This window comes from Tetranychus urticae, chromosome 3, assembly GCF_039701765.1.
Source record: "Tetranychus urticae isolate SD_2017Ah chromosome 3, NJAU_TeUrti_SD_1.0, whole genome shotgun sequence".
Classification (NCBI taxonomy): domain Eukaryota; kingdom Metazoa; phylum Arthropoda; class Arachnida; order Trombidiformes; family Tetranychidae; genus Tetranychus; species Tetranychus urticae.
The window spans coordinates 5,735,406-5,752,598 of NC_142960.1; the positions used below are offsets into that span (position 1 = coordinate 5,735,406).

The window sequence follows — 17,193 nt, forward strand, 5'->3', positions numbered from 1 at the left end:
CTTTCAACGAAATGAATAGTCAATGATACGAAGCATAATACAAGAACTCATGATTCCCAGTTTCACTTATTTACTAATACTAGACACAATCAAAATTACATCTTGAGCTCGTTCGGTTTTTAAATTCAACTCTGATCTTTTCTTGTTTTCAACTCAAAACAAAAAACTTTCACATCAACTGTTAATTTCATCCAGCTTTGATAAGAATCTTCATCTTCAGTCTTCATTCGGATAAAATCTTTTTATAACTCAATTATCTTATTAATTTGTTGTTTTTTATGAAAAGATTTACCCTGAAATGAAATAACTCACCATAACAAGAAGAGCAATTTAGCGTTTTTTTCGCCTCTCATAACCAGGCAAGCTGCAAGAATGAACTTGAGTGCTTCATTATGATAATCTGGTAATAAACTTTAATGGCCATCATAATGATTTCAGTAAACTCGAGTCAAATGGCTAAATTAAAGTCAACCTTTAAAATCAGCATCAAAATTACAACTTGAGTCTCGAAACTAATGAACCATTGGAAAAATAAAAAAGAGAAAATTTCGTTAGAAGAAAAAATTGCGATTCGATAATTTATTCGTATGATTCGATATCATGTTTAACTTGATTTTCAACTCGAAAAATAATAAACTCAAAGTTGATTCTCTTAATTATCCAATAAAATGTCACTAATTACCATGTGCTGGGAGTGAAAACTCCCAGTTTCAAGCTATTGCAAGATAACAGTTTAATTGGATAATCAGATTTAACTATTAAACTTTTGTTGAGATTAAAAATTTTTGGCGAAAACTTTTTGTCTCTACTCATTGTCAATCTTTTCAGTTGATTCCGACTCATGATAATCTACAAATCTATTTCATGATATCTTTTCATTGTTATCTTTGTGTATAACTTTGAAAAAGTTTATGCTTTTCCCTGTTTACCAACTCACTTGATTATCATGTTAATTTTGTTCTGATTAACATGAATGCAATCTCTTAGAGTCATTTAGTTATGCGTTCATCTTCAAACAGATTCATTGATTAATTCATCATTGTATGCATGAATTCCCAGTTCATGAGCTTTTCTGCACAAAGATAACAACATTTCTAATTGGAAAAAGTAATTAAAGCTAAAAGTCGACCATCAACTTGACATAAAAGCTGCTCATGTAATCTTGAAAAATTTTGTTTCATTTTCCTTAATTCCAGTTCCATCAAGCTGGTCAGTTCATTTAAAAGTTTAAAAGAACAAATCATTAAATTCCAAATGAGCTTTTCATGTTGTCCGAACAAACTAAATTGTCTCAACTAATTGGTGTATCAGTTCGAATGAAATAAGTCCAGTAACTTAGCAAAGATGAACCAAGTATCGGACAACTGAATGCGATAATAGAGTCAACTCAAGATCACTGGACACTGATATGTCGATTCGTTGACTACTCACTGAATCTGAAAAAACGGTTGAAAAAAGTTCTTTAAGCTTTAAAAATTCATGAGTCAATGAAGAAAGAATGAAAGACAAATCGTCTGAATATTCCAATAGGCAAGAATGTTGAAATTTATCCTCTATTCGATTGTTCAAGAATAAATCTGGATACAGATGAAATGGAAAAGAAAGAAAATTTCGACACTGAATCGACTGAAGTAGTAAAACGATAACTTTTCAGAAAAATGAACATGATGATTGTTCTTGGAAAAGTTAGACACCTAAAGTTGAATAACTTTTTCTTCTTGCTTACTTTTTTAACAACTCAATCTCGAGAGGAACAAAAAAGGATGAAGTAAAAGGGTGAAAAAATGATGGTAATGGTGAGGATTCTGATGAGGAACATTTATTGTTTAAAGAAAATGTTGAGACCAAGGAAAAGGAAATGATGAATATAATGCAAGATGTACAAGAACAAGTATCTTGTTGTTTAACCTTTACTTTTCATCTTCTGTTTTTAATTCATTTTTTTATACGCTTTCAGTTCAGTGTTTCAAGTTGATTGTAATCATGACAATGAAGCAGAGCAACAAAAAAAGGCTGACAACAACATCAACATGGAAAACATTTACACCAACTTTACGCTTCAATTGTATTTCATTTTAGCCTTTAAACGATTCCCTTTTAGCTTGGCTAATGTCTGTTACAAAGGCTTGTTTGTTTACAAATTTTACTCCTAACATCAACTGCCTTTTCCCACTGAGCCAACACCATTAACACGGGTCAAGAAAAACTTTACGAGCAAAAAAAGTTTCGCTTCTCTCAGAATTGCAACAATCTTTCTAATGAATGTTGCAAACTAAAAAGGTTCAGAGTTTTCCAAGTCTTCCTTTCGAAAAATATGAGCGAAACAGAAAAGAATCGTTTACCATGTTCATCGTGAAATTTCAATGGAAAATGTTTGAGCAAAACCTTTGGATTGGACTTGAAATTGTGTCCAAGTATAATGATTAAAGATTTTAGCAACGAAATGAAAAAATTGCTTTCGAACTCAGTTTTTCTTTTGACTGATCATGTATCAATTATTCTGATGAAATTAAAAACTAAAAGCTTAGAAAATAAAATGTAAAGAATTACATTTCCATGAGCTCAGCATTCAGTGTTAGTCTGAAAGATGCAAATCATCTTTCGAAAAGTGCTTTAATTTTCCAATCAAAATGATTTGCCTGGTAGTATTCAGGTAGATAGAATAGAACGAAATCATTCAATGCTCAGGTTATCTTGGGAAGTGATTTGTGAAAACTGAAAACTGAATTAGTATTTTTTTCGGATTGTTATTATCGATTGGAAACAATTATCAGGTGGAATCTCTAGCAATAGTATTTTTAGATTGACCTATTGATGTTGATTCTTGCAAAGTAATTTATATTAACATATATCATGCTTGATATAATATGCAATAATATCACTTGACAAACTCGATGAATCTGAATGAAACTTGTTTGGATTATATCAAATTCTTTCAATGACTCTGGCAAATAATTAAAATTATGATTGTTATAATTTTCACTTAGATTCATTAAAATATTCAATAACTTGAAAAGCAAACTTCGAATAGTGATTTCCATGAAAGCTTGATCTTTGATGATGCGTCGTAAACTAATCTAATTTGAGGCTGATTCTGGCTTCAAATTTTTTGAAGTTGTCATAAGACAACCAGAATAACTGAAATGATAACCCAATTAGATAAAGAGGTAACTCATTAAAGTCAATTATGTTAATACAACTCAATTGATGTGAAGTAAAAAAATAATTATAATCTGATCCTTCCAGCCCAATTCAATTATGTCAAAAGTTGAGGTTTTAAAAAGCATGTAAAATGATGAAAACTGTTCAACAATGGCAATGGTAGAAGAAAAGAAGCATTTCAAGTTGGAAAATTGAATTTCCATGCTTTGCATGAAGTGAAAAAAAGACTTTGCATGATATTATAAGGTGTGTCACAGATTGATGTGGAAACATTATCAAAATTTAATTTCCAATGCTGATGAAACACCCAAAAATGAAAAATGATCAATCACAGGACTTCGAATGTCTTTTACAAAAAGATGTAAAAAAGCAAAGTTTCAACAAAACATACATTCACTTCACTTGCAAGTGAATCACAAAATGCTATAAAAACCAAAACCGAAGCTCATCGATTGAACTTGTACTTTAAAGCGAATCGTTAGAATCTTTAGAAAATCACTATTTCCAAAGCTCTCCAAACATTCAACTCTCCAAACAGATTCTTTATTCAAAGCCATTAAAGTTTTGAGTATTAGTCTGTAGAACGAAATGAAGAATCAAAATTTTCTAAGAATCTAAGATTCTTTCTAAGAATGAAACTTATTCTGAATCGATTTCTGTTTTTGTTTTATGCACTGTTCTAAAATCGTCTGCGATGATAGCAGTGAGAGTGCTGAATCCTCGGATTAAAGTTGCTAAGAAAAAGTCATTTCGATAATAGTTGTTGATCGAAACCAATGCCAATTGAAAGAATTTTGAAGCAGAAAAATGGCACTTTTTGATTAATTCAACATTAATGTCACATTTATCATTTATCTCTATTCATCCCAATCATATTTTACTTTCATTCTTTACTTTCATTCTTTACTTTCAATATTCCATCTTTCACTGTTCATCTTCATCCTTTCCTTGTTCCCAACCAAGTCCCTGTCTCTATCTTCTGTCTATTTCATTCAGTTCTTGCTCTCTCGTAAAAGACTGTTGAAAGCATTGCTGAACAATCCAAGGTTGATGTTACTTGCAACTTGCCCTCCCTTCAAGTAACATCATCTTAGTTCAACTCTTTCCATCAACACACAAACACAGACTAATAACATTGTAATAATAAAGGAAAAAGTATCTCGCCCAATCAACATAATCACACAACACATTAAATTATCACGCAACAACCAACACAGGGAAGAAAAAGTAAACCAAAAATTGTCACAAAACCCAAAAAGTGGATCTTTTTGCTTCTCTTCCCAAATCTAAATTATTTTGTGCCTTGAATTTGTTTTTATTTGTACAATAAAACGGTAAATGTTGCTGAATGTAATCCACCAAAAGTATTCATCTTTTACCAGTTTCATGTTCAATTGTTGTGCATGCAATTCCAATTCATATCCAAATGAGTTGATCAACTTTAATCAACAATTGAATCCAATTCAACCATCAAAATAAGTTGACAGAAAAGCAAAGAATCGCCAACATATCAAGCTTTCGCTAACTTGCAATGTTCACATTTGTATATTTGTATTGATCGAGAAAATTGTTCAATTGTGTTTGAAGCGCAAAGACTTTTCTCTAATTCGTGTTCTACTTATCATCATGATTAACCTTAATGTGAATCGTAAGGAGCCATGAATTGTAATCACTTTTACTATGATTGCATTCACTTGGAAACCTTTAACTGAGCAAAGGATAACAATTTACTTGTATCGCCATGTATGGTATGGTAACATCTCATTCGGCTGGTCGTAAGGTCAAGAGTAAAGGTAAACGCCAGTTGGAACGGGAACAGTTGAAGGCATTGAGAGATGCAACTGAATCTGAAGGAACAGTTTACTCTCGATTCTTAAAGTTTGTCAAAAATACTTGGTATGGAATTAAGACTCTTGAAGAAGGTAGGTTTGCGATTAAATTTTAATCAATTGCGAGTTTTCATTTCACCTGTCATTGAGGTGATCATTAAAGAGTGAATAAAATTTTCATTTAACCTTCTTTTTGTGCTTGGAGTAAAGCAAATGCATCACTTTATACAATTCATCAAAGCAACTTTACAGTCTATTAACATTGACATTGAAACAATTTATCAGTCCAAAGGATCGTTAGACTGATCGAATGTTTCGTTTTTTTGGAAAATGAAAAATTGCTTTACACATCTTATTTATTCGACTGCTCAAGAGATGAAACTATTATATTAATGCACTCAAATCAGCGATAATTTTATGGTCCATCATTTTTCGGTCGAGCCTTTGGTGTTCAAACATTCAATGTTGCTCGATATTGATCTATAATGCAATACGTTTGCAGCAAATAAAGTGTTTCAACTGTTGAGGGAATTGAAGAAATGCTCAAAAGTATTTTTTTTCTGTAAAATTCGCTAAATTTTCATGTTCTTTGCTGGCTTTTCAAACTCGAGTTGCTTTGTAAGCTTTTTTGTGTTCTTTGAGCGCATCCAATTACTGAAAATTCTGAAGATCGAATAGTGTAGTAAAGTTTTGTGGATTTTATTTGCTTCAATTAAATGTTTATAACGAATAGAAATGGGCTGAAAGATGATTTTTAGTTTGCTACTGCAGCGATCCCTTTTTCCTAGCCTAGCTACCTTAGCATATTAGCTAACTTGATCTGAGATGGGAACACTCTTAGGTCACTCTCCAGATCTTTGCTGCCCAGAGAACAAACTTGACTTATTTCTATTAAATTGCAGCAAATTGTGCATGAAAATCAAGAAATTTGAGGAAGTTTGTTCTGTTGTAAATTTTATAAAAGTTTTTTTACTTTTGGCTTCACCTTAGCTGGTTGAAGACCTTAGCTTATAGCTCAGGTGAATCATGAAAGTACAAGGCAAAGTCTTTGTTTGTTTTGAAAAAGCAACGAATTGCAATAAATTGCTTAGAAATATAAAATGATAAAAGCTCTAGAATAAAAATGGACAAAAAGTCGAATGTCTAAAAATCCTTCTCTATCGGAACAACAAATCGACAATTTGATCAGTTTCCAGTTGTCTTTTTATTGAATATTTATTTTTCTAATTGTGTACAATTGTTGTGTGATTAATTTTTGGGCTGAAACTTAATCGTAAGGACTGTTCAAAAATTAAATTTAGAAATCTTTATTTCGGTGCAAAAAGTTTCATTATACAGCCTCAAAAGGATTAGTTTGAACAGAGAGTCAAACTTGGATAACTTTAAATTCAATGGAAAGCAAATTACTGTTCTGAAACTTATCCACTGTCCATGCGACCAGTTGAATGGTGAACATTGACTAAATTTGAAATTTACAAGAATAAATATTTGGTTTTGTGGTTAAGCAAATTCATGAAGATCATTTTCTTTGCTTGTTCCAAGTCAATCATGGTCATGATGAAAGACATTGAAAGTTTGCATCAACAGAAGGTTGCGGTTGGCCAAACCGTGAAAAGGAAAGGTAAAGTTCATCTGAATGACAATATAAACAAACGAAAGCAAGTTAACCTGAAACAATCATGCAATATTTGCTTTGTTCAATTATTAATAACAAAATGAAAACAATTAGCCATTGAATAAAGTGAATAATAAAAGTAACAATTGAAATAAATAATATCCATTAACATTGTTATCAACCTGAATGAGAGACGAAAAGACAGAGAGAAAACAGTTTCTTCTCTTTTTTTACGATTCATTCATTTTCCTTCGTGCTCACAAGGGAAGTGACCTTGCTTGTACGATCATTTTCGATTTTTTTCGACTTTATATTGTAGAGGGCAAAAAATAATTAGACACGTATTTTTGCTTTTTTTACGCCGGTGTGCGGTTTTTGATATTTAGGTACTTTTAATTAAAAATAGCAATGTATTGCCGTCACTGAGAAGCAAGTAAAACAATGAAAAGCAGAAAAATGAAAAATCTTAATAAAAATTGTGAAACACTTTTCAGTGACTCCAATAGATTTCAATGCAATATCCTCACTTAAAAGTACCTAAATATCAAAAACCGCGCACCGGCGTAAAAAAAGCAAAAATACGTGTCTAATTATTTTTTGTCCTCTACAATATAAAGTCGAAAAAAATCGAAAATGATCGTACAAGCAAGGTCACTTCCCTTGTCAGAATAGTAACTTTATCCAACTCTTTTCAGATTTTGATCCACTTTTTTGGTTCACTTTCACCCGAGATAAACATGCATTTCTGAACATTTATCCATTTTCGTTTCTATAAATTTAATCATAATGATTATCCTTAGCCAATCATCATCATCATCATGAAACTTTATCCTGTGATAACAAAAAACACTGAAACACAGGAAAAGAAGAAGAGAATTGAATGAGAATAAAAAATGAGATTCACTGAGAAGTAATTGAATGATGAGAGAAAAATTGTGTTAATTCTCAAGACGAAAGATAATAGTTGATCTCGAGTTATCTCTTAATGCAATTCCATTGTGATCATGTTCATTTACAGTTGAATAATGAGTAAATGAATTGAATGTTAATCTGTTGCTTGTTCAACTTTAATCACAAAAGATGATAACTTGAATAATGGAGAGCAAAACTAAAGAGAAATTATTGCAAATTCAAAGTTATTCTGGTCACTCCCAGTGAATAACTCCCAGTGTTATATCAAATTCCAAGGCTTTTCAAGTTGATATTAAAAGGTCAATTTTTGTTTTCTTTTTATTCCATTTTCTTTCTTATATCAACTCATCATGAAATCAAACAAGAATTATGAATAAATTTATCAGCAAAAGTCAACATGAAATAATGTTGACAGTTTCCAGCCAAATTGTTGCAAAGAGAGAAAATAAGGAAAATATTATTCTAATTAACACTTGATGATATTCAAAGTTCAATTCTCAAATGGATTTGTTTTCTTTTCTCACTTTTATCAAATATTGCACTTTTCGAGTTTTGATAACTTTTCATTTTCCACCTTCAAGCTGATTCCAAATGTGAGAACCAATTTTTTTTGCAACTTTTTTTATTTAAAATTCTTTTCTCTTTTTGCCAGGGTTTTTCATTGTTATAAATTCGAGTAACGTCGCAATGCTTGAAATTCATGCGTCATTATCCATTCATTTCAGTCAACATCCCAAAGGGTGAAAGAAGAAACTCGAGAAAATTGAGAAAAGAAATGATCCTGAGCTTTGCTCATTCCAATCATCAGCTTCATGATGTGAAAATGTGAAAACAAAGCGAAAAAAGTGAAGAAATAAAAACTTGAATTTCATTATTTTTTATTGAATCTATTCGCCTCAACCGCATGACTATCTAATAATCACAGTTTCGTTATTTTTTCAATTTCCTTTCAAAAGTTTGAATAAAAGAAAAAAGAACAAAATAAATTGCTAAAAATTAATTGCCAAGCTTAATCTCTTCCGTCGATATAATCAGCGAAAAACTCATTTATCTGATGAAAACTCGGATGAATCTGAATGTCGCGCAAAGGCAACTTTTTCAACAAAAGTTTTTTCTTTTCCTGAATCTTCATCATTCATTAAGATTACCTTGAAGGTAAACAAAAGAGTAAATAGAGAGAGAAAAAAATTCCAACATTTTGCATTCTTTATTCAGCATTCTGAAGCAAAAGGATTATCGGTTGAACAGTTTTTGAATAAACTCGACTTGCTTGTGTTCCGTTCATCAGCTGAACCAGTTGAGATAAACAATTGAAAAGCTTTTCTCACCTTTTTTCGTTAGTAAATAATGAGTCTAATAACGATAATGAACTTTTTCAGCTCTTGTTTACTGTCTTCAAAGGCAAAGGTTCAATGGCGTGAAACTGATGAAAACTCCCAGAAAACTGTTGAACTGTTCAACATTTCGAAAAGTTCCTCTTCTTTTTATTCAAAGTTTTGTCGTCAAACTTTTCGCTTCGTTGTTATCAATGATTCAGGGAATGTGAGTAACTGGGAGTGAAATAATATATCAACGAATAAGTGTTGAGTTTTGATTTAATCAATTATTTTCTTTTTTCCCTTCAATCATGCTGTTAATAGGATGATTGCGTGAATGCCAATCAAAATGACAATCTTAAGTTGATGGAATCATTGAGCTTAATTGAACAAAATGATGAGAAAATTGCTTTCCAATTCATTCTCTAACTTTTCCAATTTGCATTTGATTAATCAAAATCGACTTTAAAGAATGCTGAAATTGAAAAATTTTTCCAATTATTTTCTTCTTTTGGCCAAATTAACATTCACTCAATTCATCTGATTCTCGTGAGAATTTTATTCTCGATGAGCATCATGATGAACATGATAATTTTTGATGGACTTTCTTAAGAATCTTTCGATCGATAAACTGAGAAAGTCCAGTTGAGTTGCTCGCCATGAATCAAGAGTTTATCACTTTACTGTTCACCATATTTGATCATTAACTCATGATTAAGAGCGTAAATCTGTGAGCTTTCCCATTATCATGGTTAACTATTGTTTGATCTTGATGGGCAAGTCGACTGTTAAGTGAAAATTGAATGGGCAAAAGTCTGCTTTTGTTGCACCATTTAATGCTTTGCTTTCCGCCTCTTCTGCAGACTATTCAAATGTACACTTGATGAGTTGTAATATTACATTTGTCATTAATATTATTAGATCAAATGGACTTTTGGCTCTTATACTCAACATTTACTGGACAATTTAGTTAATTGATGTAGATCCAAGCAAGATTCTCTAACACCAAATTATGATTAGATTAACAGAATTCAAGATTTTCTTGCAGCCCACAAGTACAGTAAATTCACACTTATTTTGACCAAAAAATCAGAGCCATCTATTGGTATCAGAGCTTTAGCCCTAGCATAAACAGTGCTAGGATAACTTAAATAGTACTCTCGTCTTACTATTGGCAGTATAATAGACGGCGCTGTTTTTTTGGTCAAAATAAGTGTGAATTTACTGTAATCAGCAAAAAGACTTCACTTAATGTCCACTAATATCAAATGTAGTTCATGCTTTTCCACCAAAATTCAAGACTTTCTTTTGAAAAAAAATCTCTTCTCAATTGAAGATATTCAATGAGTTTATTGAATGTTTCAAGTGTTTTCTGGTCAAATGGATTTTCTGGTTTTCAAGAGTCGCTTTCAAATATTGAAAGCAGATTCAATTGCTGGTTTCCATTTGAATATCATTAATGGATAATAAATAGATCAGAAAATTGTAATCAAATTTCAGTAAATCAAATCATTTGAGTCGCCTTGGAATTGCTGATTCAATGTCTGCATTGTTTTCCCGTTTTCATCCAATTTCATTTTTGCTACCTTTTCAAGTTCGAGACTTTTATTGCATCTAATGTTGATTAAGGTAACATGCAGGATCAGATTAAATTGCATGAACAATGAGAGTTCTCAATTTTCTTGCCATTAAAGTCATTTTTTTCGCATTCATCTCTTCTCTTGTTGATGAAGAAAAAAGATGAAACCAATAAAGATGAAAAAAATGTCTTTTTTGTCAACTTTTTCCATGGTCATCAGTTTTTTACTTTCCTTTACTTCAGTTCAACTGATTGACATGTTGGCTGATCGCAACTACTTTACCTTCTGGCTTTTTTTCACTGCCTTCAATGGCTGCAAACATTAGATTAATATTGCCTTTTTTCACCATCTTGGCCAATATTGACCGACAGTTTTATCCCTCGATAAGCTCACGTCAAGTTTGCACAGTTTTCATTCCTTCAAAACACAAGTGACAAGTGAATCTGTTAATGTTTGAACATTATAAATTTACCATGAAAAGGATAAGTCAAAAGACTTAATATTTAAATGTATACCGAGTTTATTCAAAATTGAACCGGTAAATGAAAAATTTATTAGCATCGAATCAACTCATCAATTATTTCAGGTTGTCTCCTAACCAGGCGATGCACAGTTCAACTCGGTCTTAAGACAAGTTTAAAGTCAAATCAAGTCAAGTCAAACATAAGCTGTGATCGAGTCAATGATTTATGCAACTGTCCAGGTTTAACCAAATATTAGATGCAAAAATCGAAGGTTTACTTTGATCAGTTAATCAAACTATCAAATTTCTTTGTCAAAAGAGTAAAAACTTTTTTAAAGTTTTAAGTTTAAGTTTTTAAAAGTTTATTAATAATTAGTTGATTGCAATTATAAATCATTTTACAAATCGTCTAACAACTTGAATTAAGGATTGCTTCTCAAGTAATTCAATCCACTTATCAGCAAGACTAACGTTTTTCTCGAGTCAGCGATTCAACAAGGACTGGCTGTGACCATCAGCATGAACTTTGAACTTTGAAGTGTTTCATAGATCACAATTTATGGTTGCCGATAGGGTTAGAATCTATTAGATTGCAAAAGAGTTCAAGCTTAATGAGCTTTGCAAACAATAGCAATTCATGATGAATACTAATGATGGATTTATTTCCTTGGAATCTAAATTTATGCAATTTTATTATTTCTTTAAAGTTTCAAGCTTACTATTGAGTGAGGGATTGAACCAATTTTCACCAAAATTTCACAAGATTATTTCAAAGTAACGAAGCAAAAGAAAATTTCGATTTCACAATTTTTTATAGTAAATTTCAATCTAATTGTGAAAGACTGATTCAGAACATGTCAGTTAGCCTCGAGCTTCGTACAAATTGTACAATAATGTGAGACAAAATCTCATTGTTTTTCATTCTCTAACCTTCTAAGTTTTACCAAGATAAACAAGACTGTCGTCGATTGCTAACAATCTGTTTATGTATTCAATCAGATCATTGCTTTATTCATTCCATTCATGATTTTTGACTAATTTTCAAGTCGGTTGAATGATGGGAAAACAAATTACCAAATTGTTTGCTCAAAAGACGTTCACAACATTTTATCCAAACAGAATGTTAACAACTTTAGGAACTTGAAAAATAGCGGCAAAACTTGATTGAACAAGCCAAAAGGTAACGAGAAAAAAATCGAGTTAAATTAGTTTCTGTTTCTTGAATGCATAAATTGTCTTGTTCAACATGGAAGCGTTTGCTCAATCATGATCATGTAACATGAAAGTAAAATGGAAAGTAAAACTATCTGAGAAAAAACATCTTATTTTGTATTTATATCGAGTTAAACATTAACATAGCAAAAACAGTCGAGTTTATAGTTGCATGAAAAAGATTGAAGGATAATTTAAATAGTGTTTGTTGACTGAATAAAATGTTGAGGAAAAAAAGATCTTTTTTTTGTTGAACAAAAAATCTCTTTACAACAATTTACATTTGCGTGACTATTAAAAGCCCAGTGAATTGATAGATTCAAATGATTCAATAGTTGATTGATCAAAACTATTATATCACAAAGATAGCATAAAATGAACTTCAAATTGAAATCTCAAAATACATTAAACCGTGAATTATTTTTGGAATTCAAAATAATGGCAAATTTTGGACCAAAAATTTCAATCAAAGCAATGAATTTATTAATACTTAACATCAATCAATTTCTCGTTACAATTATAATGCAAAATAACTCATTACAATCAAACAAATGTTGAGTTTCAGAGGCTTTTAAAGAAAAAAGTTCAAAAACTTTTCCTTTCGAGTACAGAGTTTAAACTTCGTAAGTTTGCAAAGCATTTGTGCCTTAAATGATTTCTAGACCAGCCAATACAATGGGCTCGATTCGGTGACAATCCTTTAGTCAAATGAACCAGTCTGTTGAACTTGAGTGAAACCTGAAAATGAAATGTTTATTACATCAATTGGACTCAAATCAAAGAAGTCATTTTTGTGATTTTAGTTATGGGAAACAACCCGATGCTTTGGGTTAAGGTTTAACTCAAGCTTTGGGTTAACTTGACACTGATGTAGTCTATGGTTAACCTTGCTTTTTATTGCCATTAAGTTGTCTGACTCGGTTTGTTTTTTGCTCATTTCATTAACTAATGTCATCAAGGGCAAACGGCTGTTGATCAATTAATTTAACTCAACTCTCATAGGAAACCTTTACATCGTAATGTTTATTTTCATGAAACTGATTCTTTCAAGTTTAACAATTAATAGCTGAAAAGCTGCGAGTCAACTTTTGATTTGAAAAAAAGAGATCGTCTCAATGTATTGTCATGGTCATGTTGAACATGATGAAGGAGAAGTTAATTTGACAAGAGGAATCATTTGACGTTGATTAAAGTTGCGTTTGATTGTTGTGAGATGAACATGAAATGAGACACAAAAGTGAGGAGCCAAAATAATGGAATGATTGTTCAGGGGAAAAGTGATTAAAGATGAAGGAATCGATCAAGAAATCATTGAAAATGTTTGCAAGTGGAAATCGCTTTGTTGTTGTTGTTGTAAAGATTAAAGATGAAGTCAAAGTATGTATTCAGATGTAAGTAATCAATGAATCACTTTGATCAGTCTGGTAAGGATGAGCATCAAGATGATAATGGTAAAGATGATGATGAGGATGAGGAAAATGATGATCTAGAAGGAAAAGGAAGACATTGAGTATCTTTTTGGCTAGCAACTCTGTCTCTTCCAATAGTTAATGCTATTTTTGTAACTCACATCGTCAACATTGTTTATGTTTGCATCGTCATTTTTGCTCCTTTTTTTACTTTCCATTTAGTAACCAAGCAATGAATGTTGATTAATTATTCAACTGATTAATTTACTTTGATAAAGTTCATCGAAATTATCTAATTTACCATCAAAAGAGTCAATAATAAACACCAGAGAACCAATAAATAAAGAGAGAAATCAAAGTCAACCCAAACCAAATATTTAGGTTTGAAACCAGCAACCCATTTTGATGATTAGTCTTTGCCAAAAGTATCAAATTTTTCTTTGTCAAATGTGTTTTCTAACCAAGTGTTTTGAATGATTAGTTAATTGTTTTGATAAACAAACACCATGCAAAGTGTTCGATGCAATGTATCATCAAGAACTGAACCCAAAAAAAATCGACGTAAAGTCGTCTCACCTCAACTTTCAACCCAAGCAAGTCGTAAGTTACACACAATCTCACACTGATTCACTTTGTTATTCATTTTCATCATTCATATTTTCAAATTATTAATCTGATTAGTTTGATTAATTTGATTAAGCTTGCAACCTAAAAGTCACACTGAAGCTAAATGTGCAATTTAACCTTTTTTTATGTTGAGCATCTTTCACTCTTCTGGTTAAACCAGACTTTTCAACCCAAGTCACTTCCCATTACACTCGCTTTTGTGTAAATAAAATAAAGAAATGAAATTTCGATATAAAGTTCTGTCCATTTTCATCTCATCCTTTCAATCACAAGGATTGAACATTTCACTTAAAAGCCATGTGAAAAACTGAAAGAGCGACTTTTAAACACAACAGTTGGAAATAATCCCTTAATGTACAGCTGATACAAAATATATGTCAACAGATTTTGACCAAAAAATCAGGTCTTAGACAGGATCAATGACAATTTACAGTTAAACGCTGGTCTCAAGTTCAAAAGCTAATCCATTCATTTTAATCATTTCAAGTGAATAGAAATGAGTTTCATTTATTTATAACGGTTAACAGATGAAAATAAATCTTGATGAAAAATTAGGTGCTAAACCAGAAAAAAACAGATTTTAATTTTAAATGTTTGGTAAAATGTAAAATGAGTAGATTGTGTTTATTAAATCATGCAATGGTAATGATCAAATTTAATAAGGACAAAAGGTTTATAATCAAAATCTTCGTCTTATGGTTGGCAGTAAGACACGCATATTCAAACCTAGGCGAGTCACTTTGCCCCATCAAGTGGAGCACATAGTGAGACCCTTTACGAGCATTTTTTCATTTTCATCTTTTGCTATGTTATGGAGATGAATATGGAAATGAATGAAAATCAAAGTTCAATTAATTATCGACATGTTTACAGATGAGAGCTTTTTAGCCCAAATGGTTTACATTAACCCATCAATCAATCAAAATATTGTAAACTATTGACATTGACAGATTAAACAATCATTTAATCATTCACTAATAGCAACGATAATCGACAATTTGGTTTTGCTTTTGAAAAATGCTTTTCATAATCAAACGTTTCCCTTCAATGGTCTATTGAGCAAACATTTGAACAATGAAAATGTTGAAATTGATTACAATTGATATTCTTTATCAAATAAAATGCCATGTTCAATATGATTTTTCATGAAAAATTGAACACCAAAAATAGATACACAAACACGTCAAAATGGGAATCTAAAATTGAATACAAATTTAAGCCCAAAAATGATTTACATTCAATATGAATTGCTTGCAATCCAATTTTATTTCATATTTACACTTTATATGATTATTATTATTATCACTTTTCCTGTAACCTTATGGTTGAATTGAATCTTTCATCGTTCAACTGAACAATGAAAAGGCAGAAATAAAATGGCAAACAATTTTGTAAAATTGAAAAAATTGTAAAATATTTTCTTTCCTCAATTCATGGCAAATGTTTAGTTTCATATTTATATTCATTGAAGCATACACTTTTGTATTAACATTATCCATTATACCAGTTAATGAATTTATTATTGATCATTTCATAGACTTGTTATTTAATTAAATTGTAAACTGATTGTTCAATTGATTAGGAATGAAAGTTTAAACCAAAAAATTGATTGGGTTAAGTTGAAAGCTTGCATAGGTTTACATTTTGCAAAAACAACTGTTAATGTTTACCAAAGGATTTAATGGACTCTAATGAAAATCCTTTTAAAAGCTGATTTACAGTTGATTTACAGTTGATTAAGATGCTAATTAAGGTTACATTTCAAGGTTTGTGTAAACAATTAATTTGTGAATTAGTTAACCAGTTTGGTCTGTTTCAATGTTCATTAAATAACCATTTTTGTTGTTCAACTCAATTCTGGTTGAGGTTGACAATTTAACTAACAGATTATACTTGACTTGTAAACTGGATTATATTAACGGTTGTAATAAAGATAACCTTATTAGTTAATTTACTTTGTTGTGCTCAGCATTTGGGTGTTATTCAAGCCAGATGAAGGTAACCAAGTCAATAGATTCATCCCAATAATCATGGTTAATGCATTTGCACAATTAATTATTTACTATTATGAAAGTAGTAAAGGTAAGGAAAATGTATGAATTTTTGAGATTGCTTTGAATAAAGGAAGCAATTTTGATGAGCTTTTTAATTGTTAATAAGCAAATCAGGAGTCAAGCTTCATTATTTATGGTTAGACTGTTGGGATTGTAATCTAAATTGTATAGATATTCGCTATTATTTAGTGTTCATATCTTGGTTAACCAGAAAATGGGAAAATGGAAAATCTTGAAACCAGAAAAGATTGAAATCTTATTTTTGTTTCAATTTATTATGATAAACTAAACCAATTAAAGCAAATATTTGCTCTTTTTGATTCGTCTCATCGATCAAACAATTTTAATCATAATTGTCGTATCCATCTATTCATTGATCAACTGTCAACTGGTCTTTTTGCTATCATCAATAATAAGATGGGTTTAAATTGATAATCGGGTTAATATGGGTTCAGGTTTTTGGGTTGTCACACTGAACAATGTAATGATTAATTGTCTTGTATTATTTTAAGGAAAGGTAAGATGAATGAAGAGGGAAAGTAAGATTAGACAAAAGTAAAGGATTAGAATGATAAACTGAATATTATTGATAATCTTCATTAATTCATTGATGAATATGTATTTCTGTCATTGCTAATAGCTTTGATCATTGGAAAGGATGCTTTAGATTAACATCTTGATTGTGTTATAATCATTTCTTGTTCTGGTTGTGTGTTTTTGGGGAACACTTTTCTCTGGTTTCAAAACCCATTGTTATTAAAACTCAACATTTATCTTCATCCTGACCCAGAATGAATCTAACTGACCAATTGTTCATCTTATTTTCCATCTTTGTTGACACCAAAACAGGTTAATGATATATGAGATGGTCAACTTATTTCCTGTTCAAGCTTAATCAAAATATCCAAAGCTATATAAGATTTACCATGGTAAAGGTTAAGCTTATTGCAATGGTTTTTGATTAAACTTGGCCTAGTAATTGCTTGTTTACTGAATTTAGTCAACTGCTTAAGC

At 30.9% G+C, this 17,193-nt stretch overlaps 1 protein-coding gene across 4 annotated transcripts in view; it reads left to right on the forward strand.

The window, feature by feature from the left end:
- Positions 1-17,193, forward strand: part of LOC107371448 (A-type potassium channel modulatory protein KCNIP1) — a 29,060-nt gene that overhangs the window by 8,135 nt on the left and 3,732 nt on the right. For 2 of the 4 annotated variants that reach the window (XM_089268852.1, XM_015939529.3), the window contains exon 1: positions 4,218-5,084. The exons of the other annotated variants lie outside the window; for them this stretch is intronic. In XM_089268852.1, the coding sequence (XP_089124978.1) occupies positions 4,904-5,084 (181 nt within the window). In that variant the 5' untranslated portion in view covers positions 4,218-4,903. Of the gene's footprint in view, positions 1-4,217; positions 5,085-17,193 lie in introns of those variants that run through there. 4 annotated transcript variants of the gene reach the window in all.